This window comes from Eretmochelys imbricata, chromosome 10 (assembly GCF_965152235.1).
Source record: "Eretmochelys imbricata isolate rEreImb1 chromosome 10, rEreImb1.hap1, whole genome shotgun sequence".
Taxonomy (NCBI): Eukaryota; Metazoa; Chordata; order Testudines; family Cheloniidae; genus Eretmochelys; species Eretmochelys imbricata.
The window spans coordinates 38,206,581-38,234,248 of record NC_135581.1 but is presented as its reverse complement, the minus strand read 5'-3'; the positions used below and the strand labels follow the sequence as shown (position 1 = coordinate 38,234,248).

General features: G+C 45.7%; 1 protein-coding gene across 1 annotated transcript in view; it reads left to right on the top strand.

Moving 5' to 3' along the window:
• Positions 1-27,668, top strand: part of IFT140 (intraflagellar transport 140) — a 253,776-nt gene that overhangs the window by 56,751 nt on the left and 169,357 nt on the right. Inside the window, 3 exon segments of the mRNA XM_077828863.1 lie at positions 20,182-20,273; positions 24,081-24,187; positions 24,724-24,872. Coding sequence (XP_077684989.1) covers positions 20,182-20,273; positions 24,081-24,187; positions 24,724-24,872 — 348 coding nt within the window.

Genomic DNA, 27,668 nt, shown 5'->3' with positions numbered 1-27,668 from the left:
ATCCGGCCCCATGGACTTGTGCTCGTCCAGCTTTTCTAAATAGTCCTGAACCACTTCTTTCTCCACAGAGGGCTGGTCACCTCCTCCCCATGCTGTGCTGCCCAGTGCAGGAGTCTGGGAGCTGACCTTGTTCGTGAAGACAGAGGCAAAAAAAGCATTGAGTACATTAGCTTTTTCCACATCCTCTGTCACTAGGTTGCCTCCCTCATTCATTAAGGGGTCCACACTTTCCTTGGCTTTCTTCTTGTTGCTCACATACCTGAAGAAACCCTTCTTGTTACTCTTAACATCTCTTGCTAGCTGCAACTCCAGGTGTGATTTGGCCTTCCTGATTTCAGCCCTCTGTGGAGAAAGAATGGATGGTGTGGATTGCACCCTCAGCAATTTTGCAGATGACACTAAACTGGGAGGAGAGGTAGATGCACCGCTACAGACTAGGGACTGAATGGATCGGCAGCAGTTCTGAGAAAAGGACTTAGGGGTTACAGTGGACGAGAAGCTGGATATGAGTCAGTGTGCCCTTGTTGCCAAGAAGGCCAATGGCATTTTGGGCTGTATAAGTAGGGGCATTGCCAGCAGATCGAGGGACGTGATCATTCCCCTCTCTTCAACATTGGTGAGGCCTCATCTGGAGTACTGTGTCCAATTTTGAGCCCCACACTACAAGAAGGATGTGGAAAAATTGGAGAGAGTCCAGCGGAGGGCAACAAAAATGATTAGGGGACTGGAACACGTGACTTATGAGGAGAGGCTGAGGGAACTGGGATTGTTTAGTCTGCGGAAGAGAAGAATGAGGGGGGATTTGATAGCTGCTTTCAACTACCTGAAAGGGGGTTCCAAAGAGGATGGATCGAGGCTGTTCTCAGTGGTAGCTGATGACAGAAAGAGGAGTAATGGTCTCAAGTTGCAGTGGGGGAAGTTTAGGTTGGATATTAGGAAAAACATTTTCACTAGGAGGGTGGTGAAACACTGGAATGCGTTACCTAGGGAGGTGGTGGAATCTCCTTCCTTAGATATTAGATAACCTCCTTCCTAAGGTCAGGCTTGACCAAGCCCTAGCTGGGATGATTTAGTTGGGGATTTGTCCTACTTTGAGCAGGGGGTTGGACTAGATGACCTCCTGAGGTCCCTTCCAACCCTGATATTCTATGACTTCCAGTTCTCCCTGCTTGTTTCCCAGGCTTCTTGCATTTGTGTATAGGCACTTGAGATAACTTGCTGTTTGTCCTGCATTCTTAGTATGAGGCAGGAGCCCGGCCCTCTCATGCGCTCTTGCTCATGTTTCCTCCCGGTATTCCACTTCCCCACTTACCTCAGGGCTTTGGTCTCCTTCCCCCAGTGAACCTAGTTTAAAGCCCTCCTCACTAGGTTAGCCAGCCTGCTTGCGAAGATGCTCTTCCCTCTCTTTGTTAGGTGGAGCCCGTCTCTGCCTAGCACTCCTCCTTATTGGAACACCATCCACGGTCAAAGAATCCAAAGCCTTCTCTCCGACACCACCTACGTAGCCATTCGTTGACTTCCACGATTTGATGGTCTCTTCCCAGGCCTTTTCCTTCCACAGGGAGGATGGACGAGAAGATCACTTGCACCTCAAACTCCTTTATCCTTCTTCCCAGAGCCACGTAGTCTGCAGTGATCTGCTCAAGGTCATTCTTGGCAGTATCACTGGTGCCCACATGGGGAAGCGGGAAGGGGTAGCTATCTGAGGGCTTGTTGAATCTCGGCAGTCTCTCCGTCACATCATGAATCCTAGCTCCTGGCAAGCAGCAGACTTTTCGGTCGGGACGGCAGATAGATGACTCAGTCCCTCTGAGGAGAGAGTCCCCGACCACCACCACCCACCTCCTTCTCTTGGGAGCGGTAGTCGTGGAACCCCCTTCCCTAGGACAGTGCATCTCATGCCTTCCAATCGGCAGAGTCTCCTTCTGTTCCCTTCCCTCAGATGTATCATCTAGTCCACTCTCCGCATTAGTACCTGTGGAGAGAACATGAAACCGGTTATTTACCTGTATCTGCGTTGCTGGTACATGGACACTCCCCTTTCTTCTTCTGGAGGTCACATGCTGCCAGATTTCTTCACCGTCCTCCTGTCCCCGCAGTACAGCCTGCTCTGAATCTTCAGAACGTTGTGTCTGTAGAAGCATATCCTGACGTCTGTCCAGGAAATCTTCAGTTTCTCTTATGCAACGCAGGGTTGATACCTGTTGCTCCAGACCTTGAACCTTCTCTTCCAATATAGAGAACAGCTTGCACTTTGTACAGACAAAGTCGCTTCTGTCCTGTAGAAGAAAGACAAACATGGCACATCCAGTGCAGGTCACAACAGCTGAACACCCCCCCCCCCCATCCATATTACCTTCCTTCTACGAGCTTCCTCAGGAGTTGTAGTAACTACTCAGAGAAGCTGGCAAGATGTAAGCCTCAGTGAGCTCTCCCCAGGCGAACTCCCCGGCAAACTCCCTCTGTTAGCCTCTCTGCTGTTCTAGACCTTTAATCATTTTTGTTGCTCTTCTCTGGACTGTCTCCAATTTGTCCACATCTTTCTGAAATGTGGCGCCCAGAACTGGATGCAATACTCCAGCTGAGGCCTAATCAACGTGGAGTAGAGTGGAAGAATTACTTCTCATGTCTTGCTTACAGTACTCCTGCAAATACATCCCAGAATGTTAGCTTTTTTTTTTTGCAACAGTGTTACACCGTTGACTCATATTTAGCTTGTGATCCTCTGTGACCCCCACATCCCTTTCCTCAGTACTCCTTCATAGGCAGTCATTTCCCATTTTGTATGCATGCAACTGATTGTTCCTTCCTAAATGTAGTACTTTGTATTTGTCCTTATTGAATTTCATCCTATTTACTTCAGACCAATTCTCCAGTTTGTCCAGATCATTTTGAATTTTAATCCTATCCTGCAAACCACTAGCAACCCTCCCAGCTTGGTATCATCTGCAGACTTTATAAGTGTACTCTCTATGCCATTATCTAAATCATTGATGAAGATATTGAACAGAACTGGACTCAGAATTGATCTCTGTGGGACCCACTTGATATGCCCTTCCAGCATGATTGTGAACCACTGATAACTACTCTCCGGGAATAGTTTTCCAACCAGTTATGCATCCACCTTTTAGCAGCTCCATCTAGGTTGCATTTCTCTAGTTTGTTTATGAGAAGGTAATGTGAGACAGTATCAAAAGCCTTACTAAAGTCAAGATATACCACATCTGCCGCTTCCCCCCATCCACAAAGCTTACCCTGTCAAAGAAAGCTATCAGGTTGGTTTGACATGATTTGTTCTTGACAAGTCCATGCTGACTGTTTTGCACTTATCTCATTATCTTCTAGATGTTTGCAAATTGATTGCTTAATTATTTGCTCCATTATCTTTCCAGGTACAGAAGTAAAGATGACTGGTCTGTAATTCCCCGGGTTGTCCTTATTTCCCTTTTTATAGATTAGCACTATATTTTCCCTTTTCTAGGCATCTGGAATTTCTCCTGTCTTCCATGACTTTTTAAAGATTATCGCTAATGGCTCAGATATCTCCTCAGTGAGCTCCTTGAGTACTCCAGGTTGCATTTCATCAGGCCCTGGTGACTTGAAGACATCTAACTTGTCGAAGTAATTTTTAACTTGTTCTTTCCCCATTTTAGCCTCTGATTCTCCCTCATTTTCACTGACATTCATTATGTTAGATGCCCAATCACCAGCAACCTTCTTGGTGAAAACCGAAACGAAGTCATTAAGCACCTGTGCCATTTCCACATTTTCTGTTATTGTTTGCCCACCCCCTCACTGAGTAACGGTTCTGCCATGTCCTTGGTTTTCCTTATGTTTCTGATGTATTTGTAGAATGTTTTCTTGTTACCCTTTATGTCTCTAGCTAGTTTGATCTCTTTTTGTGCCTTGGCCTTTCTAATTTTGTCCCTACATACTTGTGTTATTTGGTTATATTCATCCTTTGTAATTTGACCTAGTTTCCACTTTTTGTAGGACTCTTTTTTGGTTTTTAGATCATTGAAGATCTCCTGGTTAAGCCAGGGTGGTCTCTTGCCATACTTCCTATCTTTCCTACGCAGTGGGATAGTTTGCTCTTGTGCCCTTAATAATGTCTCTTTGAAAAACTGCCAACTGTCTTTCTCTTTAGACTTGCTTCCCATGCGATCTTACGTATCAACTCCCTGAGTTTGCTAAAGTCTACCTTCTTGAAATCCATTGTCTTTATTTTGCTGTTCTCCCTCCTACTATTCCTTAGAATCATGAACTCTTTCATTTCACGATCACTTTCACCCAAGCTGCCTTCCACTTTCCAATTCTCAGCCAGTTCCTCCCTATTTGTCAAAATCAAATCTAGAACAGCCTCTCCCCTTGTACCTTTCTCCATCTTCTGAAATAAAAAATTGTCTCCAATATATTCCAAGAACTTGTTGGATAATCTGTGCATTGCCATGTTATTTTCCCAACAGATGTCTGAGTAGTTGAAGTCCCCCCATCATCACCAAGTCCTGGGCTTTGGATGATTTTATTAGTTGTTTAAAAAAAAAAAAGCCTCATTCAACTCTTCTTCCTGATTAGGTGGTCTGTAGTAGGAGGCTCTCCATAATGAACAAAAGAGGAAGAGGCCAGGATGGGGCAAGAGAGGGAAGCACAAAGAAGGGGAACTATTAAGGGAATTGGCTAAGTATTGCTGAAGGCATTTAAAGGTGACTTTCAGTGGAAACCAGAATTGGTTTTGTGACCTTTTTTGCTGCTTTATGGCTTTGTCTACATCAGAGTTTTGCCCCAATTCCAGTAATAGATATAATGGCACTTGTGCAACCCTGCCCCTCAGTGCAGATGGTAGACTGTATCCTACTTTCGAGCAGGAGTAAACTCAGACAGATCTGTTATTTGTAGTGGTGGAGCTTACTCCTCTTTGAAACACCAGGGGAAGCTCCACCAGTACAAATAGAAGCCTTGCCAGTCTAAACTGCAGGTGTTGCACCTGTACAGCTACACTAGTGGCTGGAATCAGAGCAAAATCTCAGTATAGACAGAGTTTTAGCTAATGGCAAGATTGTTGGTACTTAACTATAATCTGTATCTTTATGTTAAAATATAGATCTGCCACATCTCAAATACGCAATTACCTAACCTCTTTAGTAATATGTACCCTTTTCCCTACCCTGTGTTTCTCAGTTTGAACTGCAAAAATAGTAGCACCCAAACAGCTCAGGATCTCATTCTGATAGACTTATAACTGTGACATTCTGTACCTTGTGAGAGCGTACTGTAACCCCCATATTCCTCATTTTCATATAATCGTGATCTTGCATGTAAAGCATGCCTGGTAAGGTATTTGGGGAAACGTCTTTCAGCAGATCATGTCATTTCTCTATCCATATGTGTATATCATATCATATATGAAGTTATGAGAATTGTGTTGTATGGTGGTCACTGAAGCCTTGTCTACAATGGCAAGTTTCTGCACAGTAAAGCAATTTTCTGCATTTTAACTCCCGAGGTGTACACACTGCCAAGCCACTTAGTGTGGAGAAACTGCGCAGTTGCAGCGCTGTAAAAAAAAAACACCCCAATGAGAAGTGTACAGGTTTCTGCACTGAGGGTGCAGCACTGCGGTGCCAGTGTAGACACCCTGGTCAATTACAGCTCTGCAGTTGGGCTCCCGGAGGTGTCCTACAATGCCTGTTCTTGCCTCTCTGGTCATCGATTTGAACTCTACTGCCCTGCCCTCAGGTGACCAACCGTCATCCCCACCCCATACATACCTTTGGAATTTTGAAATTCCCCTTTCTGTTTGCTTGCTGGCGCGTGGAGTGGTCTCAGCACATCTTTCCAGGTGGCCATGCCTGCTCCACGCACCAGGCGATCCCCCACTTGGAACAACGCCAAGCTGCTGGATCTCATCGGTATTTCGGGAGAGGAGGCTGTCCAGTCCCGGCTGCACTCCAGCCATAGGAATGATGATACCTAAAGACAGATTTCAACAGTCATTTTGCACTTGCTCAGGGTGTTGTTGAACCACTCCTTGCTGCTGTCAAGTTGCCCGGTGTATGGCTTCATAAGCCATGGCATTAAGGGGTAGGCGGGGTCTTCCAGGATTACAATGGGCATTTCGACTTCTGCTACGGTGATTTTCTGGTCTGGGAAGGAAGTCCCTGCTTGCAGCTTCCTGAACAGGCCCGTGTTCTGAAAGATGCATGCATCATACACCTTTCCTGACCAGCCTGCATTAATGTCTGTGAAACACCCACAGGGATCCACAAGCTCCCGGAGAACCATTGAGAAATACCCCTTGCTATTAATGTACTCGGTGGCTAGATGGTCTGGTGCCAGAATTGGAATATGTGTGCCATCTATCGGCTCTCTGCAGTTAGGGAAGCCCATTTGTGCAGAGCCATCCACAATGTCACACACGTTGCTCAGAGTCACGGTCTTTCGGAGCAGGATGTGATTAATGGTCCTGCACACTTTCATCAACACGAGTCCAATGGTCGACTTTCCCCCTCTGAACTGGTTAGCGACCAATCGGTAACAGTCTGGAGTAGCCAGCTTCCACAGTGCAATCGCCATATGCGTCTCCAGTGGCAGGGTAGCTCTCATTCTCATGTCGTTGCGCCGCAGGGCTGGGGCGAGCTCATCACACAGTTGCATGAATGTGGCTTTCCTCATCCGAAAGTTCTGTAGTCACTGCTCGTCATCCCAGACATGCATGACAATGTAATCCCACTACTCAGTGCTTGTTTCCTGAGCCCAAAAGCGGTGTTCCTTTGTGGTCAGCACCTCTGTGAATGCCACAAGCAATCTCTTGTAGTAGCTAGTACGCGTGGCGAGGTCAGTGTCACACTCCTCTTGCCTTTGTTGTTTAAGGAATAACTCCACTACCACTCATGACGTGTTGGTTAGAGCGAGCAGCATACTGGTGAGCAGCTCGGGATCCATTCCTGCAGCCAGAAAGAGGCAGAGCACCCAGTACACAAACCGTTGAAAGATGGTGCCAAATGCAGACGGAAGCACAGGGATTTCTGTGATGCGAAGCAATGCATCATGGGTCACTGGGACAGGACCCAGGGTGTCCTGGGACCCCCTCCATCTTCCCACAGCTCTTAGTGGCAGAAGAGGAAGAGGTGCTCTGTGGGATAGCTGCCCAGAGTGCACAGCTTCGAATACCACTGCAAGTGTCACAAGTGTGAACATGCTATTGCACAGGCAGCTTACAGTGTGAACACACAACAGTTTCCCTTCAGCACTCTCTAAGTGGTGCAGTAACTCTGCCAGTGTAGACATACCCTAAAACATGCTGTAAGTTGGGGAATCAGCCAGACATTAGCTCCCTAGAGGCAACAGCAAGGAAAGTAACCAACCCCCGGTCGGGGTGTCAAACAACCCATGAACAGCCATTGTCCATCAAGGGAGCTTACTCCAACAACAATTCAGTGACCATCTGCATGAGGCCACACCAGGGGAATTGCTCAACCTTGCTTGGAGACTCAGCGATGCCCCCAGACATGCCTGGACGTGTGTTTTCCAAGTACATGAACTGAGGGTATAAAACAGACAGAGTGGACACATATGAGGCTTTTCTCCTTCACCCACCTACACTGCAAGCAACTAAGACACTGAGAAGAAAATAAGAATCCAACAGAGGAAAAAACCTGTATATTAAGGAGTGCAATATCCAGTGGGTGAGAAAAACTGCTTAATCCAGATGTTACCCAGTCTAACAGGGTTGAGAGTTTAGACTGTGTGCTTATATTTTATTTCTTTTGGTAACTAACTCTGACTTTTTGTCTATCACTTAATATCTGTCTTTTATAGTCAGTAAATCTGTTGAACTGATTATCTTTACCAGTCAGTTTGTATGAAGTGTGGGGCAAATCTGCTCAGGGTACAAAGGCTAGTGTATATCCACTTTCTATTGATGAAGCGGTGAACCAATTAATAAATTAGACTGTATATTTCTGAGGTACAGTGCTGGGAGCGGGGGGATTTGGCTCTGGTGCCTCTGTCTGTGTGATTCATGAATGGCTTTGGGAGCCTTCATGCAATCTAGCTGGGTGTGGGGTCTCCACATGTGGTTGTGTTGCACCTGGAGGTGTTGCTGCTGGTCACTAGCAAGGCATCGTGAGAGACAGCTCAGGCTGGAGAGCGTTCAGGGGGTACAGCGGTCCCACAGTCACAGGCTGCACACGAGGGGGATCCCATCACAGTGGTGCAGCGAGCAGGGTGAAATACACAGCTTGTTGTACTGAGCAAGATTTGCACTTCATACACTGATGTAAATATTTTAAGTGAGGCTTTAAGTGTGGTGGCTAAGGATAATCAGGAGGAGGCTACCGGTTTGTTATTTTTTGTTAGTTTATTTTGAGAAAGGGAAGTAGGAACAGAAAAGCAGGAAAATGACTGAAAGTAGTGAAGCCATTGCAAAGTTGGACCTTTTTAGACTGCGGGCTGCAGAAAAAGAGGGATCACCAGAGATTATTGCAACGGAAAGAACTGGATATGAAGGAGAAACGGGAAGAAAGAGAAAGAGCGGAAAGAGAGAGTGGGAGGAAAAAGAAAGAGAACGGGAAGAAAAAAAGAGAACAAAAACACCAACTGGACCTGCTAGGGAAGCAGAACCCAGCTATTCCCATCACTCCAAAAATCCGCAATTTGGACATTTATGTCCTGTGTGCAAAGAGACAGATGATATTGTTGAATATCTGACTACCTTTGAAAGCCCTGATGCCAAGAGTTCCTACCCTGATTGCAAAATTAATTGGTAAAGCTTTAAGTGTATTCAATGGGCATTTCATTTAAGATGCTTTAGACTATTGTAAATTTAAAAACATTGTTTTGCAAAGGTTTCAGATTACCCCTGAAACATATAGTTAAATTTAGGGATCTTAAGAGGAATATTGGTATGAGTAATGGGGAACATGTGAACAGAATGAAAGATTTGATGGGAAAATGGGTGAGGGGTAAAGGTGTTACAAGTTTTGAGGGAATGTTTGACCTGTGGCTCAAAAGCATTTCCTAGGCATGTGTAAGACTGATGTAATGCAGTGCCTATGGGACAAAGATGTAAAGTCTGTGGATGAGATGGCATCTTTTGCTGATGCCTTCGAACAGACCCAGGCATCTATTGAAAACAAACCACTGAAAGAGGGTCTTTAAAGCTGGTGGGAAGGGAAGACCCCATTTTATCCCTAGCAAGAGGGAGGGTAGCTGGGAGGCTTTGTACTCACTTCCCCAAAACCATTTCTCTAACCCTCATTCAAATCTCCTGTAAAAGCAGAAGAATCTAAAAGGTGCTATCAGCGTAATTCCACTGATCGCCTGAGGAATAAATGCCTTGTGGTAGGAGGAAGCAGGCAACCAATAGCTCATGTTAGTTCTGCTGTCCTCAACACAGAAAACGCCCAGGCAGTCAAAACCTATCATATTGGTTTTAGAGTAACAGCCGTGTTAGTCTGTATTCGCAAAAAGAAAAGGAGTACTTGTGGCACCTTAGAGACTAACCAATTTATTTGAGCATGAGCTTTCGTGAGCTACAGCTCACTTCATTGGATGCATACTGTGGAAACTGCAGCAGACTTTATATACACACAGAGAATATGAAACAATACCTCCTCCCACCCCACTGTCCTGCTGGTAATAGCTTATCTAAAGTGATCATCAAGTTGGGCCATTTCCTGCACAAATCCAGGTTCTCTCACCCCCTCCAAAAAACACACACACAAACTCACTATCCTGCTGGTAATAGCTCATCCAAAGTGACCACTCTCCCTACAATGTGCATGATAATCAAGGTGGGCCATTTCCAGCACAAATTCACAGCGCAAATTTGTGCAGGAAATGGCCCAACTTGATTATCATGCACATTGTGTAGAGAGTTGTCACTTTGGATGGGCTATTACCAGCAGGAGAGTGAATCTGTGTGTGGGGGGGTGGAGGGTGAGAAAACCTGGATTTGTGCTGGAAATGGCCCAACTTGATGATCACTTTAGATAAGCTATTACCAGCAGGACAGTGGGGTGGGAGGAGGTATTGTTTCATATTCTCTGTGTGTATATAAAGTCTGCTGCAGTTTCCACGGTATGCATCCAATGAAGTGAGCTGTAGCTCACGAAAGCTCATGCTCAAATAAATTGGTTAGTCTCTAAGGTGCCACAAGTACTCCTTTTCTTTTTGCATATTGGTTTTGTGAGATTAGCCTCTGCAGAACCAGACATGGAGCATGTTAAGGTTGTCCAAATTAATGGTAGGGAATGCGTGGGGCAGAGGGATATAGGGGCTCAGATCTCTCTGGTTAAGCAGAGTGTGGTCCCAAAGGCCAGTATTTTACGTAGCCAAATGGCAGAGATTGTAGGGGTGGGCAAAAGCAGATTCCTCATACCACTAGCCAAAATCCATGTGATTTGGGAAGGTTTGGAAAGTGTTTTGACTGTGGAGGTAATGAAACACATCCTAGTTGACCTGCTTCTTGGTAATGATTTCTTCCATGTAGCTCAGGTTAAAGTATTTGCTTGCAGCAGGAGAGAGTTTTATGCTGGGACCCTCGAGGGAAAGGGTAAGATCTCAGGAACTGCTGAGAGAATGGGAAAGTCTCCTTGATTCTTCTGCAGCAGGGGGAAGCCACATGCTTCCAATTGGGAGGGTGGTTGAGACCAACTCCTACACTACAGCTGGAGGCAACACCGTCTCAGGAAGGAAGGGGCATGTAATGCCTGCCAGGGAGAGAATTGTCCAGGTTGTTAGCTGCCAGCAAGTTGCAGCTAAACGAAAGACAAACCCCGCTCTAGGGAGCATAGGGAAATGTATCCCAGAGGGGAGCCTAGAAAAGTGGGAGGGAATCTCAGAAACCATTGAGGTGGGTGAGGATTCCTGTGACTCTGTCACATGGGGAAGCAGTTTCCTTCGAAGACTAGCTTCTTTCAAGCAGAAGACAATATGCCCGCAGGAGAGGGGTTGTCAGTGATTGCACAGACAATCCAGGAAGTTTTTGGAGAGTGTTGGGGACAACTTCCTGGTGCAAGTGCTGGAAGAACCAACTAGGGGCAGAGCTCTTCTTGACCTGCTGCTCACAAACAGGGAAGCAAAAGTGGATGGGAACCGGGGAGGCAGTGACCATGAGATAGTCAAGTTCAGAATCCTGACAAAAGGAAGAAAGGAGAGCAGCAGAATATGGAGCCTGGACTTCAGAAAAGCAGATGTTGACTCCCTCAGGGAACTGATGGGCAGGATCCCCTGGGAGAATAACATGAAGGGGAAAGGAGTCCAGGAAAGTTGGCTGTATTTTAAAGAATCTTTATCGAGGTTGCAGGAACAAACCATCCCGATGTGTAGAAAGGATTATAAATATAGCAGGCGACTAGCTTGGTTTAACAGTGAAATCCTTGCTGATCTTAAACACGAAAAAGAAGCTTACAAGAAGTGGAAGATTTGACAAATGACCAGGGAGAAGTATAAAAATATTGCTCAGGCATACAGGAGTGAAATCAGGAAAGCCAAATCACACTTGGAGTTGCAGCTAGCCAGGGATGTTAAGAGCAACAAGAAGGGTTTCTTCTGGTATGTTAGCAACAAGAAGGTGGTCAAGGAAAGTTTGCGCCCCTTACTGAATGGGGGAGGCAGCCTAGCGACACAGGACGTGGAAATCTGAAGTACTCAATGCTTTTTTTTTTTTGCCTCTGTCTTCACGAACAAGGTCAGCTCCCAGACTACTGTACTGGGCAGCACAGTTTGGGGAGGAAACGACCAGCCCTCTGTGGAGAAAGAAGTGGTTCAGGACTATTTAGAAAAGCTGGACAAGCACAAGTCCATGGGGCTGGATGCGCTGCATCCGAGGGTGCTAAAAGAGTTGGTGGATGTGATTGTAGAGCCATTGGCTATTATCTTTGAAAACTCATGGTGATCGGGGGAGGTCCCGGATGACTGGAAAAAGGCTAATGTAGTGCCCATCTTTTAAAAAAAAAAAAGAGAAGGAGGAGGATCTGGGGAACTACAGGCCAGTCAGCCTCACCTGAGTCCCTGGAAAAATCATGGAGCAGATCCTCCAGGAATCAATTCTGAAGCACTTAGAGGAGAAGAAAGTGATCATAGAATATCAGGGTTGGAAGGGACCCCTGAAGGTCATCTAGTCCAACCCCCTGCTCGAAGCAGGACCAATTCCCAGTTAAATCATCCCAGCCAGGGCTTTGTGAAGCCTGACCTTAAAAACCTCTAAGGAAGGAGATTCTACCACCTCCCTAGGTAACGCATTCCAGTGTTTCACCACCCTCTTAGTGAAAAAGTTTTTTCTAATATCCAATCTAAACCTCCCCCACTGCAATTTGAGACCATTACTCCTCGTTCTGTCATCTGCTACCATTGAGAACAGTCTAGAGCCATCCTCTTTGGAACCCCCTTTCAGGTAGTTGAAAGCAGCTATCAAATCCCCCCTCATTCTTCTCTTCTGCAGACTAAACAATCCCAGCTCCCTCAGCCTCTCCTCATAAGTCATGTGTTCTAGACCCCTAATCATTTTTGTTGCCCTTCGCTGGACTCTCTCCAATTTGTCCACATCCTTCTTGTAGTGTGGGGCCCAAAACTGGACACAGTACTCCAGATGAGGCCTCACCAATGTCGAATAGAGGGGAACGATCATGTCCCTCGATCTGCTCGCTATGCCCCTACTTATACATCCCAAAATGCCATTGGCCTTCTTGGCAACAAGGGCACACTGCTGACTCATATCCAGCTTCTCGTCCACTGTCACCCCTAGGTCCTTTTCTGCAGAACTGCTGCCTAGCCATTCGGTCCCTAGTCTGTAGCGGTGCATTGGATTCTTCCATCCTAAGTGCAGGACCCTGCACTTATCCTTATTGAACCTCATCAGATTTCTTTTGGCGCAATCCACCAATTTGTCTAGGTCCTTCTGTATCCTATCCCTCCCCTCCAGCGTATCTACCACTCCTCCCAGTTTAGTATCATCCGCAAATTTGCTGAGAGTGCAATCCACACCATCCTCCAGATCATTTATGAAGATACTGAACAAAACCGGCCCCAGGACCGACCCTTGGGGCACTCCACTTGATACCGGCTGCCAACTAGACATGGAGCCATTGATCACTACCCGTTGAGCCCGACAATCTAGCCAGCTTTCTACCCACCTTATAGTGCATTCATCCAGCCCATAACTTGCTGACTAGAATACTGTGGGAGACCGTGTCAAAAGCTTTGCTAAAGTCAAGAAACAATACATCCACTGCTTTCCCTTTATCCACAGAACCAGTAATCTCATCATAAAAGGCGATTAGATTAGTCAGGCATGACCTTCCCTTGGTGAATCCATGCTGGCTGTTCCTGATCACTTTCCTCTCATGCAAGTGCATCAGGATTGATTCTTTGAGGACCTGCTCCATGATTTTTCCAGGGACTGAGGTGAGGCTGACTGGCCTGTAGTTCCCAGGATCCTCCTTCTTCCCTTTTTTAAAGATTGGCACTACATTAGCCTTTTTCCAGTCATCCAGGACTTCCCCGGTTCGCCACGAGTTTTCAAAGATAATGGCCAATGGCTCTGCAATCACAGCCGCCAATTCCTTCAGCACTCTCGGATGCAACTCGTCCGGCCCCATGGACTTGTGCACGTCCAGCTTTTCTAAATAGTCCCTAACCACCTCTATCTCCACAGGGGGCTGGCCATCTCTTCCCCATTTTGTGATGCCCAGCGCAGCAGTCTGGGAGCTGACCTTGTCAGTGAAAACAGAGGCAAAAAAAGCATTGAGTACATTAGCTTTTTCCACATCCTCTGTCACTAGGTTGCCTCCCTCATTCAGTAAGGGGCCCACACTTTCCTTGGCTTTCTTCTTGTTGCCAACATACCTGAAAAAACCCTTCTTGTTACTCTTGACATCTCTCGCTAGCTGCAGCTCCAGGTGCGATTTGGCCCTCCTGATTTCATTCCTACATGCCCGAGCAATATTTTTATACTCTTCCCTGGTCATATGTCCAACCTTCCACTTCTTGTAAGCTTCTTTTTTATGTTTAAGATCCACTAGGATTTCACCGTTAAGCCAAGCTGGTCGCCTGCCATATTTACTATTCTTTTGACTCATTGGGATGGTTTGTCCCTGTAACCTCAACAGGGATTCCTTGAAATACAGCCAGCTCTCCTGGACTCCTTTCCCCTTCAAGTTAGTCCCCCAGGGGATCCTGGCCATCTGTTCCCTGAGGGAGTCGAAGTCTGCTTTCCTGAAGTCCAGGGTCCGTATCCTGCTGCTTACCTTTCTTCCCTGCGTCAGGATCCTGAACTCAACCAACTCATGGTCACTGCCTCCCAGATTCCCATCCACTTTTGCTTCCCCGACTAATTCTACCCGGTTTGTGAGCAGCAGGTCAAGAAAAGCGCCCCCCCTAGTTGGCTCCTCTAGCACTTGCGCCAGGAAATTGTCCCCTATGCTTTCCAAAAACTTCCTGGATTGTCTATGCACCGCAGTATTGCTCTCCCAGCAGATATCAGGAAAATTAAAGTCACCCATGAGAATCAGGGCATGCGATCTAGTAGCTTCTGTGAGCTGCCGGAAGAAAGCCTCATCTACCTCATCCCCCTGGTCCGGTGGTCTATAGCAGACTCCCACCACTACATCACTCTTGTTGCACACACTTCTAAACTTAATCCAGAGACACTCAGGTTTTTCTACAGTTTCGTACCGGAGCTCTGAGCAGTCATACTGCTCCCTTACATACAGTGCTACTCCCCCACCTTTTCTGCCCTGCCTGTCCTTCCTGAACAGTTTATAACCATCCATGACAGTACTCCAGTCATGTGAGTTATCCCACCAAGTCTCTGTGATTCCTATCACATCATAGTTCCTTGACATCACCAGGACCTCCAGTTCTCCCTGCTTGTTTCCAAGGCTTTGTGCCTTCGTATATAAGCACTTGAGATAACCTGTTGATCGCCCCTCATTCCCAGTATGAGGCAGGAGCCCTCCCCTCACAGACATTTCTGCCTGTGCTTCCTCCTGGTATCCCGCTTTCCTACTTACCTCAGGGCTTTGGTCTCCTTCCCCCGGTGAACCTAGTTTAAAGCCCTCCTCACTAGGTTAGCCAGCCTGCTGGCAAAGATGCTCTTCCCTCTCTTCGTAAGACGGAGCCCGTCTCTGCCCAGCACTCCTCCTTCATGGAACACCATCCCATGGTCAAAGAATCCAAAGCCTTCTCTCCGACACCACCTGCATAGCCATTCGTTGACTTCCACGATTCGACGGTCCCTACCCAGGCCTTTTCCTTCCACGGGGAGGATGGACGAGAACACCACTTGCGCCTCCAACTCCTTTATCCTTCTTCCCAGAGCCACGTAGTCCGCAGTGATCCGCTCAAGGTGATTCTTGGCAGTATCAGATCAGGAACAGTCAGCATGGATTCACCAAGGCAAGTCATGCCTGACTAACCTAATTGCTTTCTATGACGAGATAACTGGCTCTGTGGATGAGGGGAAAGCAGTGGACGTGTTATTCCTTGACTTTAGCAAATCTTTTGATACAGTCTCCCACAGTATTCTTGCCAGCAAGTTAAAGAAGCATGGGCTGGATGAGTGGACTATAAGGTGGATAGAAAGCTTGCTAGATCATCGGGCTTAACAGGTAGTGATCAATGGCTCCATGTCTAGTTGACAGCCAGTATAAAACTGAGTGCCCAAGAGTCGGTCCTGGGGCCGGTTTTGTTCAATATCTTCATAAATGATCTGGAGGATGGCGTGGATTTCACCCTCAGCAAGTTTGCAGATGACACTAAACTAGGAGGAGAAGTAGATACGCTGGAGGGTAGGGATAGGATACAGAGGGACCTAGACAAATTAGAGGATTGGGCCAAAAGAAATCTGATGAGGTTTAACAAGGACAAGTGCAGAGTCCTGCACTTAGGATGGAAGAATCCAATGCACCGCTACAGACTAGGGACCGAATGGCTCGGCAGCAGTTCTGCAGAAAAAGATCTAGGGGTTACAGTAGACGAGAAGCTGGGTATGAGTCAACAGTGTGCCCTTGTTGTCAAGAAGGCCAATGGCATTTTGGGCTGTATAAGTAGGGGCATTGCCAGCAGATCGAGGGATGTGATTGATTGTTCCCCTCTATTCGACACTGGTGAGGCCTCATCTGGAGTACTGTGTCCAGTTTTGGGCCCCACACTACAAGAAGGATGTGGAAAAATTGGAAAGAGTCCAGCAGAGGGCAACAAAAATGATTAGGGGACTGGAACACATGACTTATGAGGAGAGGCTGAGGGAACTGGGATTGTTTAGTCTGCAGAAGAGAAGAATGAAGGGGGATTTGATAGCTGCTTTCAACTACCTGAAAGGGGGTTCCAAAGAGGATGGCTCTAGACTGTTCTCAGTGGTAGCAGATGACAAGACAAGGAGTAATGGTCTCAAGTTGCAGTGGGGGAGATTTAGGTTGGATATTAGGAAAAACTTTTTCACTAGGAGGGTGGTGAAACACTGGAATGCGTTACCTAGGGAGGTGGTGGAATCTCCTTCCTTAGAAGTTTTTAAGGTCAGAGAAAGAGGTGGTGGAGGTTACCCCAATCAATGTCCCAGTTTTTCAGGATGCTATTTCTGATACGTTTTTGAAAAGTAACTGTCTCTCTTTAGATCAAGATGCACCTCTGATAACAAAGGAGTTGAGACAAAAAAATGCCAGGTGTTGGTTTGTGAGAATACAAATGACCCAACGGGCAGAGAGGGGGGGTGTTTTCCCCAGGCTGGTGAGACACAGAGAACAGTTATGGGAAAGCTGCTGGGAAAAGGTGCATCTGATCAAAGAGTAAACACACCTCACCCAGAGGGTACAGAGCACAGCCCTCTAGGAGGCAGAGAAGGACTCAGTGCTGGGAGTGGGAAACACAGGGTAACCCCAAAAAGGGAGCTGGATTTTTTGTATATGTACAATCCTAGGGTTGGGAGACAGCTCGCTGAAGGGGCCAGTCAATATGCACGATCCCCCTAAATTCTTATCTTGCCAGACCCTGAGGTACCAAAATTCCAGAAACATAATTAAAATAAGAACCCAGGCAGAGGGGAACACCGGAGGGAAAGAAAAGCCAGTGACTGATTACATGGGAGAGTCAAAGGACACCGTGGGTAATGAACAAACCAACCTCAAACCAGACTATCTGAACAGAGGACGTGGTATCATAAAGATACTTGTAAATGCACATCTGTGATAAAATTTTTGGTATTAATGTAAAGTTTTGAGGATAAGAATTTTGACATGGATGTTAAACCTTATGGTAATGCTAGTTCTCAGTTCATACATGTAAACAGATTTAAAGCTTATCTCAGCAGAGAAATCATAACAAACCTGGTTTGCTGTGTGAGTGAAAGGGGAACCTGAGGCACACTGCCTCCTGGCCTTGATAGCTGGATGCCAAGAGAAGTATAACACAAACTGCCTGTGAGATAGTCAGTGGCTATCCCTCTTGCAGTAAACTAAGGGGAAAGGTGTGACGTTCTATACCTTAGGGAAGTGTACTGTAACCACCATAGTCCTCATTTTCATATAATCCTGATCTTACATATAAAGCATACCTTGTAAGGTATCAGGGAAAGGTTATGATCTGCTGAAAGACATTTCTCTATCCATATATGTGTATCACTAATGCATATGAAGTTATGAGAATTGTGTTGTATGATAGTCACTAAAACATGCTGTAAGTTGGGGAATCAGCCAGATATTAGCTCCCCAGAAGCAACAGCAAGGACAGTAACCAATGCCTAGTCGGGGTGTCAAATAACCCATTAACAACCATTGTCCAGCAAGGGAGCTACAATTAGATGACTCATCTGCATGAGGCCACATCAGGGGAATTGCACAACCTTGATTTGAGACTCAGCAGTGCCCCCAGACTTGAGTTTTCCAAGCACATGGACTGAGGGTGTAAAACAGAGAGTGGACACATATGAGGCTTTTCTCCTTCACCCACCTACACTGCAAGCAACTAAGACACTGAGAAGAAAATAAGAGTCCAACAGAGGAAAAAACTTGTATATTAAGGAGTGCAATATCCAGTGGGGTGAGAAAAACTGCTTAATCCAGATGTTGCCCAGTCTAATAGGGTTGAGAGTTTAGACTGTGTGCTTATATTTTATTTCTTTTGATAACTAACTCTGACTTTGTCTATCACCTAAAATCTATCTTTTATACTCAATACATCTGTTGAACTGTTTATCTTTCCCAGTGAGTTTGCCTGAAGTGAATGGTAAATTGCTCAGGTATCAAAGGCTGGTGTATGTCCACTTTCTATTGATGAAGGGTGAACCAATTAATAAATTAGCTGGTATATTCCTGAGTGCTGGGAGGATTTGGCTCTGCATGATTCATGAAGGGCTCTGGGAGCATTCATGCAATCTAGCAGGATGTGAGGTCTCCACATGTGGTTATGCTGAGTGATAACAGCACCTGGAAGGGTTGCTGCTGGTCACTAACAAGGCATTGTGAGAGACAGCCCAGGCTGGAGAGAGTTCAGGGGGCACAGTGGTCCCATGGTCTCAGGCTGCACCCTGGAGGAAACCAGTCACAGTAATAGACAACCCTTTGTTTTCTGCATTACACCATTAATTCTACAGCAGCTATAGTAGAATTGTTGTGACATAACTGCTCTGAATATTACAAAACTAGAACCATTAAAAATGTAGACTAGTCTGTTTTAATAAGGCTTGTGGTGAGATGTCAAGGTTCCTTCCCCACTCTGAACTCTAGGGTACAGATGTGGGGACCTGCATGAAAACCTCCTAAACTTACTTTTACCAGTTTAGGTTAAAACTTCCCCAAGGTACAAATTAATTTTACCCTTGGAATTTCCACTGCCACCACCAAACTTTAACTGGGTTTACTGGGAAACGTAGTTTGGACACGTCTTTCCCCCCAAAATCCTCCCAACCCTTGCACCCCACTTCCTGGGGAAGGTTTGGTAAAAATCCTCACCAATTTGCATAGGTGACCACAGACCCAAACCCTTGGATCTTTGAACAATGAAAAAGCATTCAGTTTTCTTACAAGAAGACTTTTAATGGAAGTAAAGGAATCACCTCTGTAAAATCAGGATGGTAGATACCTTACAGGGTAATTAGATTCAAAACATAGAGACTCCCTCTAGGCAAAACCTTAAGTTACAAAAAAAGACACACAGACAGGGATAGTCATTCTATTCAGCACAGCTCTTTTCTCAGCCATTTAAAGAAATCATAATCTAACACATACCTAGCTAGATTACTTACTAAAAGTTCTAGGACTCAATTCCTGTTCTGTCCCCAGCAAAAGCAGCATAGAAACCCACACAGACCCTTTGTTTTTCTCCCTCCTCCCAGCTTTTGAAAGTATCTTGTCTCCTCATTGGTCATTTTGGTCAGGTGCCAGTGAGGTTACCTTTAGCTTCTTAACCCTTTACAGATGAGAGGATTTTTCCTTTGGCCAGGAGGGATTTTAAAGGGGTTTACCCTTCCCTTTATATTTATGAAATGAGTGTATTAGTTGTAGGCGCTATCTGTTCTTACTTGATAAGAGATGATTTGGGGGTCTTCATCGCAAATGATTCTGTATTGTGAATACCTGTAGAATGTACTGTTTATCACATCACAGCACACATGGCCATTTAGCAAGCCTGGTCTTATGAAGAAATAAATGCTCTTGGAGAAATAACCCTGTTTTTTATATCCTATGTCACTGCCACAATAATGACCCTAAAGTTGCTCTTCAATGGAAACTAATGCACATTGTTGCAGTGGATTGAACCATTAGAGACTATAGCTTTTAAAAAGGTATTTTAAAAAAAAATTAGCAAGATTCAGAAAAGGGATTGTATATTTGTGTCTAAGTAGAATATATAATAGTTAATCGAATAGTTAACAAATTTTGGAATAGATATTAAATCTTGTGCTTTAGAATTTAAACCACCCTTTAACTGTTAGGAATAAGGAGTATATCTACTTTAAGGGGAAGATTATCCCATATCTGCCTAATGCAAGGTTTCTTTTATCTTTCATCTGGTGCTGGCCACTGTTGGAGACAGGACACTGGACTTGGTCTATGGCCATGGTCCACTATGGTAATTCCTGTGTTCCCGCTTTGCAACCCAGGTTTGCAGTGCTGACACCTGCTGTTTTTCAATTATGTCCCTTCTAACTAATGGGGTTTTGTTTTATTTTATTTTTGTTAACAGGTGAAGTTGAGTGGAAAGATAGATCACTCTGCAGACATTATTTTAATTGACCGTAGCCTCCTTGTTACAGCAATAGGTGAAACAGTCCTCAGGTAAGAATTTGACTTTGAGACACAAGAGACTTGCCAGCTGGAAGAATCTTGTTCAGTGGTGGACCAAAGATTCAGCTAACTCTAGAGTGCCTTTGCTTTCATATTATTCATTTAAGATAGAAAATTTATATTTTCAGTTTGTTACTCATTGTTTCTCGTTCTTCAAAATAATGAGCTGAAGCCTGTTTAATATTGTTGAATCCCTAAAAGTTTTCACGTGCTTTCCTTTTTCCCATGGAATCCATATTTTATCTTTTGATATCATCTGACCTCTTACCTCTCAAATTCCAGCCTTCACTTTGCCTTTGTCTGTTTCTTTCTCTGGAAAAGTAGAGTCCTTTGATTTTGTGCAGGAAGAGGATGGCCAGTTTGTTCTTCCCAACCTGTTGGCTGATTGTTATGGCAGCATACACATCAACAGTGGAAAAATGGACTCTTGTGACCTCTTGTCAGGAATTCTCTCTTCCTGTCTAGGATAACAGGAGAAGTGCTGTGATGCTTATATACTCTATTCTTTGAAACCGGGTGTAGTGAAATGGAGAATCACCGGTGCAGCGCCTCCTGCTGGTCTTAGGAATTAGCTCAACTCCAGCTCCAGAGCACCCTCTGCTGGCCAGTGTCTTGCCTGCCTCAGGCCCCCCATGTCCCTCCTGGACCCCAGTGCCCATGTACCTCAAGGTTCTGCCCCAGCAGTACCCCACTCTCTGAGTCTCCCCTCCCAGGGGAACTCCCAACCCAATAAGCCCACCTTGCCTCAGTGGCTACAGCCAGTCATCATCTAGCCCCCACTCACTGGAGCAGACTGTAGTCTGTAATGGCCACTCATCATTGGCAAGGGGTTAGGACCAGCTGCCGCTGCCTATTCCCAGGCTGCCCTTCTGCAGCCTCAGTACCTTTGTAGGCATTCACCAAGGCCTGCAGCCTAGGGATTTACCAGGCTGGAGCTCCCCAGCTCCCTTTACCCTTCCCCAGCACTGCTCCACTTCAGGTACCTTGCTCCCAGACAGCTAGCCCTTCCCACTACAGTGCTAGAGTAAGACTCCTTAAGCTTCTGGGCCCCAGCCCTCTTATCAGGGCCAGCTGGGCCCTAATTGAGCTGGCCACAGCTGTGGCTGCTTCCCCAATCAGCCTAGCTTGGCTGCTTTTAACTCCTGTTCTCCAGGAGTGGGGCAGCCACTTTACTACTGTGTTGAAATATTCTGTGTGCTTTTATTTCTTTGTATTTTAAGAATATGTTCTCTTTCCTTTTGGATTTCTAACCTCATTGCAACTGGGTCATCCTTTAACACAGAATCATAGAATATCAGGGTTGGAAGGGAGCTCAGGAAGTCATCTAGTCCAACCCCCTGCTCAAAGCAGAACCAATCCCCAATTAAATCATCCCAGCCACGGCTTTGTCAAGCCTGACCTTAAAAACTTCTAAGGAAGGAGATTCCACCACCTCCCTAGGTAACGCATTCCAGTGTTTCACCACCCTCCTAGTGAAAAAGTTTTTCCTAATATCCAACCTAAATCTCCCCCACTGCAACTTGAGACCATTACTCCTTGTTCTGTCATCTGCTACCACTGAGAACAGTCTAGAGCCATCCTCTTTGGAACCCCCTTTCAGGTAGTTGAAAGCAGCTATCAAATCCCCCTTCATTCTTCTCTTCTGCAGACTAAACAATCCCAGTTCCCTCAGCCTCTCCTCATAAGTCATGTGTTCCAGTCCCCTAATCATTTTTGTTGCCCTCTGCTGGACTCTTTCCAATTTTTCCACATCCTTCTTGTAGTGTGGGGCCCAAAACTGGACACAGTACTCCAGATGAGGCCTCACCAATGTCGAATAGAGGGGAATGATCACGTCCCTCGATCTGCTGGCAATGCCCCTACTTTTACATCCCAAAATGCCATTGACCTTCTTGGCAACAAGGGCACACTGTTGACTCATATCCAGCTCCTCATCCACTGTAACCCCTAGGTCTTTTTCTGCAGAACTGCTGCCGAGCCATTCGGTCCCTAGTCTGTAGCGGTGCATTGGATTCTTCCATCCTAAGTGCAGGACTCTGCACTTGTCCTTGTTAACCCTCATCAGATTTCTTTTGGCCCAATCCTCTAATTTGTCTAGGTCCCTCTGTATCCTATCCCTACCCTCTAGCGTATCTACTTCTCCTCCTAGTTTAGTGTCATCTGCAAACTTGCTGAGGGTGCAATACACACCATCCTCCAGATCATTTATGATCTGTATTACTGTATATCATCTGTATTAGTTCTTTATATTTGCATTTCATTAATATCAATGGAATGCCAAAATGGGGAATGTATGATCAGCAGCATAAGAGGTACACTTTTCTTGAACATAGGCTTGCTAATATGATCAGCTAGTCACCTGGTTAATTTTGGGAGAATGGTAGTAAAGACCCAGCACCATTTTCTAATTGGCAGGGAAGGCATTTGGCTTCAGTGCTTTGTTCCAGAAAATCCCCCTTGAATTCAAAGGGTTGTTAGCAGTTAATGGTAATGGGGAGCATTTTAAAAAAGATGGAGAACCATGAGATGGAAAGTAAAGGGATATCCAAGCTCCTCTGTATAAATGAGGCCGTTTGTTTCCAAATCTTTTTTCATACATGATATCAGAAAACAGAGTAAATAATAAGTTAAAGGAAAAAGTAAGATTGTAAGGAGATAAGTTAAAAAATGAGTGAAAGTTAATAAGCGGCTTTTGCACATTCCACATACTAGTTGGTCTCCAACCTTTTAAAGCAAAGATCACTTTTTGAGTTTAAGTGCAACCCAGGATCTACCTCAAAGAAAATGTAGAAATAACAGTAATCACACAAACCCAAACACCTGTGCCTCGCTCCCTGCCCAGCACCTTCTCTGAGGCCCCGCCCTGCTAAATCCATTCCCCCTCCCTTCCGTCATTCGCTCTCTTCCACCCTCACTCACTTTCATCGGGTTGGGACAGCGGGTTGGGGTGTGGGAAGGGGTGCAGGTTCTGTGTGGGGGCAGAGGGGTTTGGAGTGTGGGAGGTGCTCTGGGTTGAGCCTGGGGCAGGGAGTTTGGATGCAGCAGGGGGCTCAGGGCTGGGGCAAGAGGTTGTGGCGCAGGATGTGGGCTCTGGGAGGGGGCTAGGGCTGGGGGTTGGGGTGCAGGAGGTGTTCAGGGTGTGGGCTCCAGACAGGCACCACTTACCTCAGGCGGCTCCCAGGTGGTGGCGCAGTGGGGCTAAGTCAGCCTCCTTGCCTGCCTTGGCCCTGCGCCACTCCTGGAAGCAGCCAGCATGTCTGGCAGTGGCTCCTGGGGTGGGAAGGGCAGGTGGCGCCGTGTGCTGCCCCCATCCGCAGGCACCACCCCTGCAACTCCCATTGGCCACAGTTCCCTATTTCCGGCCAATGGGAGCAGCGGTGCTGGTGTCTGCAGGCGAGGGCAGCGTGTGGAGACCCCCTGACCCCTCCCCCAGGGGCTGCAGCAATGTGTTGGCCACTTTCAGGAGCAGCGCGGGGCCAGGGCAGGCAGGGAACCTGCCTTAGCCCTGCTCTGCCACTGGACTTAGAGGCCGATCTCCCAATTTGGCTGCAGGAGGGTTGGCAATCCTAGACTAAGACAGATCTACTGTCAGAGGCACCACGGTCAACCAGCTGATCACTATCTACCGGTTGGTGACCACTGCCAGACGGCTGCTGGCAGTTTCATTTTAAAATGAAATGATCTGGGTATTCCAGTAATAGAAAATGTGTGCCCTGAATTGTATCCTATTGAATCTCTTCAGTCAAACATCTGGAAGGCTATCACTTTTTAAAAGCCCCTTGTTTTCTGTGCACTTAGGTTCTGGGATTTAGAGCGGAGTGAGAATTATGTGCTCTTTCTAGATGTGCAGCTTGGCTTTGAAGTAGGGGAATGTTTAAACTCTGTCTCTTACTGCAGTGTTAAAGGTAAGAAACCCTATGAGAACTGTGATCCTTAGCTCATAAACCTTGTTGTGAAATGTCTGTCTTTGGTGCTCTGTAGCAATTTTAGTGTAGTTATAGTTTTCATATTACTGTGTCCAGCAGGATACTTTTCAATAGTAACAAATCTGCTGTGGGGACCTTATCTACTATGTGAACACAAATGTGTAGCTGTTTAAACTAAGGTTCACTCCTGACACAGTTAAAGCACGGTTCAATCTTGAAGCACGGAGGGACTTTAACCCACTTACAGCCATGTGATATTTCTTGCAGTTTCTCCTCAAGGGAGATTCAGGACTGGATTGTTGGTATCTAGTCAATATGGAGAGACATTGGCAGAACTGTATGGGGATGCCTGCATACTGCCTGTCTATAGTGTTGCAAGTCTTTTATTTTCATGAGCACAACTCTGACTGTTGGATTACAGATAAAACCAGACTTTGGTTATTTTTTACCTCATTTAATGTTTGTTGTTTTTTCTGAACTTGATTTGAAATATAGAACAACTTTATTAATGGCAGGTCTCCTAGCAGCTGGTACCAATAAAGGGAGAATAGCTATGTGGAGGAAAGCATCAGTGTCCAATCAGAGCACATGGGTGTTGGAGGGAAAGGACAGATGGAAGCTTCAGACCCCTACAGAGCTGGAGGGGAATATCACTCAGATAAAGGTAAATCTGGGTTAAGTTGATCTCTTTCCCCTTTAGGATTGTTTGCTGTCAGAGGAAAGTGTTGGTAAATCTTTCTAATACTCTGCATATTCCCTGTGTCCTATAGTTTTCAAATACTAGAATTAGGAAGAGAAGAGTGTCAGACAAAGTAGCCTAAATATAATACTTTGCATTTCTTTGACATTTTCTATCTGAGGCTCTTACAGCACTTTACAAGTAATAAGTTAATGTGTCTTTTTGTGAAGTAGGTAAATATTATCCTCTTTTATAAAAGGTGTGTAAATTGGCAGAGACTAAGGCCCAGATTTTTAAAGGTAATTTGGCGTTGCTGTGTTCAGTGTTGAAATGCCTAACTTATTTAGGAGCCTAAGGGTAGGTCTACACTACCTGTCGGATTGGTGGGTAGCGATTGATATATCGGGGGTCGATTTATCGCGTCTAGTCTAGATGCGATAAATGGATCCCCGAGCGCTCTTCCATCGATTCAGGAACTCCAGTGCCGCGAGAGGCGCAAGCGGAGTTGACGGGGGAGTGGCAGCAATCAACTCACCGCAGTGAAGATGCTTCGGTAAGTCGATCTAGGTACGTCGACTTCAGCTACGCTATTCTCGTAGCTGAAGTTGTGTACCTTACATCAACTCCCACCCCCTAGTGTAGACCAAGGCTTAATGTCATTTTACGAATGGATCTAGGCACTTAGGAGGCTTAATCTCAGACTGTCAATGGATTTTGGCTCCTAAGTGCCTCGATCCTTTTTGAAAATGCATTAGACTCCTAAATCAGTTAGCTGAGCACCACAATACCTAAATACCTTCTAAAAATCTGGGGATAGGTTACATGCCCAAGGTCACACAATACATCAGTGACAGATCTAGGATTAGAACTTGGGATATAGACTCCTAGCTGTGTGATTTGACCACAGACCCATCCTTCCCCTCCAAATTGGAGACAAAGAACTCAAACGAGGACTCCAGATATTTTCTGAGCTTTTCCTCCTAATGTTTATAATTTCTCATTATTGCAATGCCTTGAAATTACTTCATCCTAAAACACATGTTGGAACATACACTTGCAAATTTGTCAAAATTGCTATTACAGAATTGTTATTTCTGTATAAAATCCTGTATGGACATTCTTATTCTGGAATGAGAATGTCCACATGGGCATTTATATCAAAATAACTATTCTAGAATAATGATTTTGGAACAGCTAATTTGGTAAATTTTCAGGTGTGGATGTACTCTGGGATAAATAAATTTCTCAAAAAAAAGCGAAGTATTCTGCTGGATATTCCTCACTTGTTTGTTTTTCTCCTCCAGTACTTGACAGGGTTGGGATGCTTCTAGGGTAACACTCTTGAGAGCAGTTAGGCATGTGCCATCTAGTAAAGAGGGAGTTGATCTGTTGCCTCAACACAACCATCTCTATTTTTATGTCCTATTGGTCAGAAAATCCATTTGATTCAGCATCCTGATCTGGCTTTCTGGCCCAGGAAAACAGGAAAGCTTTTGCTTTCAGATCCTTCTGTGATATTTTTTCAGCCTTCAGTTTTCAAATTTGTATCTTTTTGATTTTTTTAAAAAATCTGTAACAATTTTAATATATAATATTTTGTTGCCCTGTTTTAACTTGTGAGGAACAGCCCCCCACGCTCTTTTAGTTTGTTTGTTTAGGAACGGGGGAGTCAGTCATGAATGTATCTGACTCTTTGCAGGGGAAGGAGGTCTGAGATTTCTTTTTGCTTGTTTCACTTTTTAGAATGAAAAGTATATAACATAAATAGCAATGGCAGTTGCATGCTCTAGGTAAGAATCAGGTCATAAGAACAGCCATTCTGGGTCAGACCAAAGGTTCATTTAGCCCAGTATCCTGTCTTCCGACAGTGGCCAATGCCATATGCTTCAAAGGGAATGAACAGAACAAGTAATCATCAAGTGATCCATCCCCTGTTGCCCTAGCTTCTGGCAAAACCGAGGCTAGGGATACCACCCCTGCGCATCCTGGCTAATAGCCATTGATGGACCTATCCTCCATGAGTTTATCTAGTTCTTGACTTTCAGACTGTCAAATCCCTATCTCTGACAGACATGCGCAGTGTGTCCACTGTCTCAGCGAGACACACATCCCTCAAAAGTCTACTGTGATGGGGTGTACAAACACCACACTGGCAATAGGGGTTTAAGGGATTACTTTGGGCTCAGCCAACCCTGCCCCACCACACTTGCAGCAAATGCTCCATCTGCTGGAGGAATTAAAAGGAAGGCAATTAGCACATTTGGGGGTAGAGCTGGAGGTGAGCAGACCTGCAGCCCACAGCTCCAGCAGTGCAGCGCAGAGGGAAGCCTAAGACTCTGACACAGCTGCCTAAAGGTCCCTCCTTGAGGGAAGGGAGAACCCACCCCAGAGACAACCAGAGAGGGAAGTATCCTGTGGACCTTGAACATTGGTGTCCCCCTCTTATTTATTGTGGTTTGGATTTCCCCACCAGGGGAAAGCCTTGGACTAAGCTGACCCTAGGGGGGGACAAAACGAAGAGGCCCAGGGAGGACAGCATTAAGCAGCCTTGGTTGCCAGACTACTGGTAGCCCAAAGGGCCCTGGGTTGGAGTCTGGTGGAGTGAGAGGGCCCGGGCTCCCCTTCTGACAACCCCCTTGGGAGTCACGAGCTGCAGCCATGACTGCTAGGCCACATTCCCCAACAAGTCCCTAAGTTAGAACCATTACATGTCCACACTGCTGTAATCTAAGGACCAGAACAAGAAAAGTGAGGGACCTTCAACTTAAGCTCCTTATGATG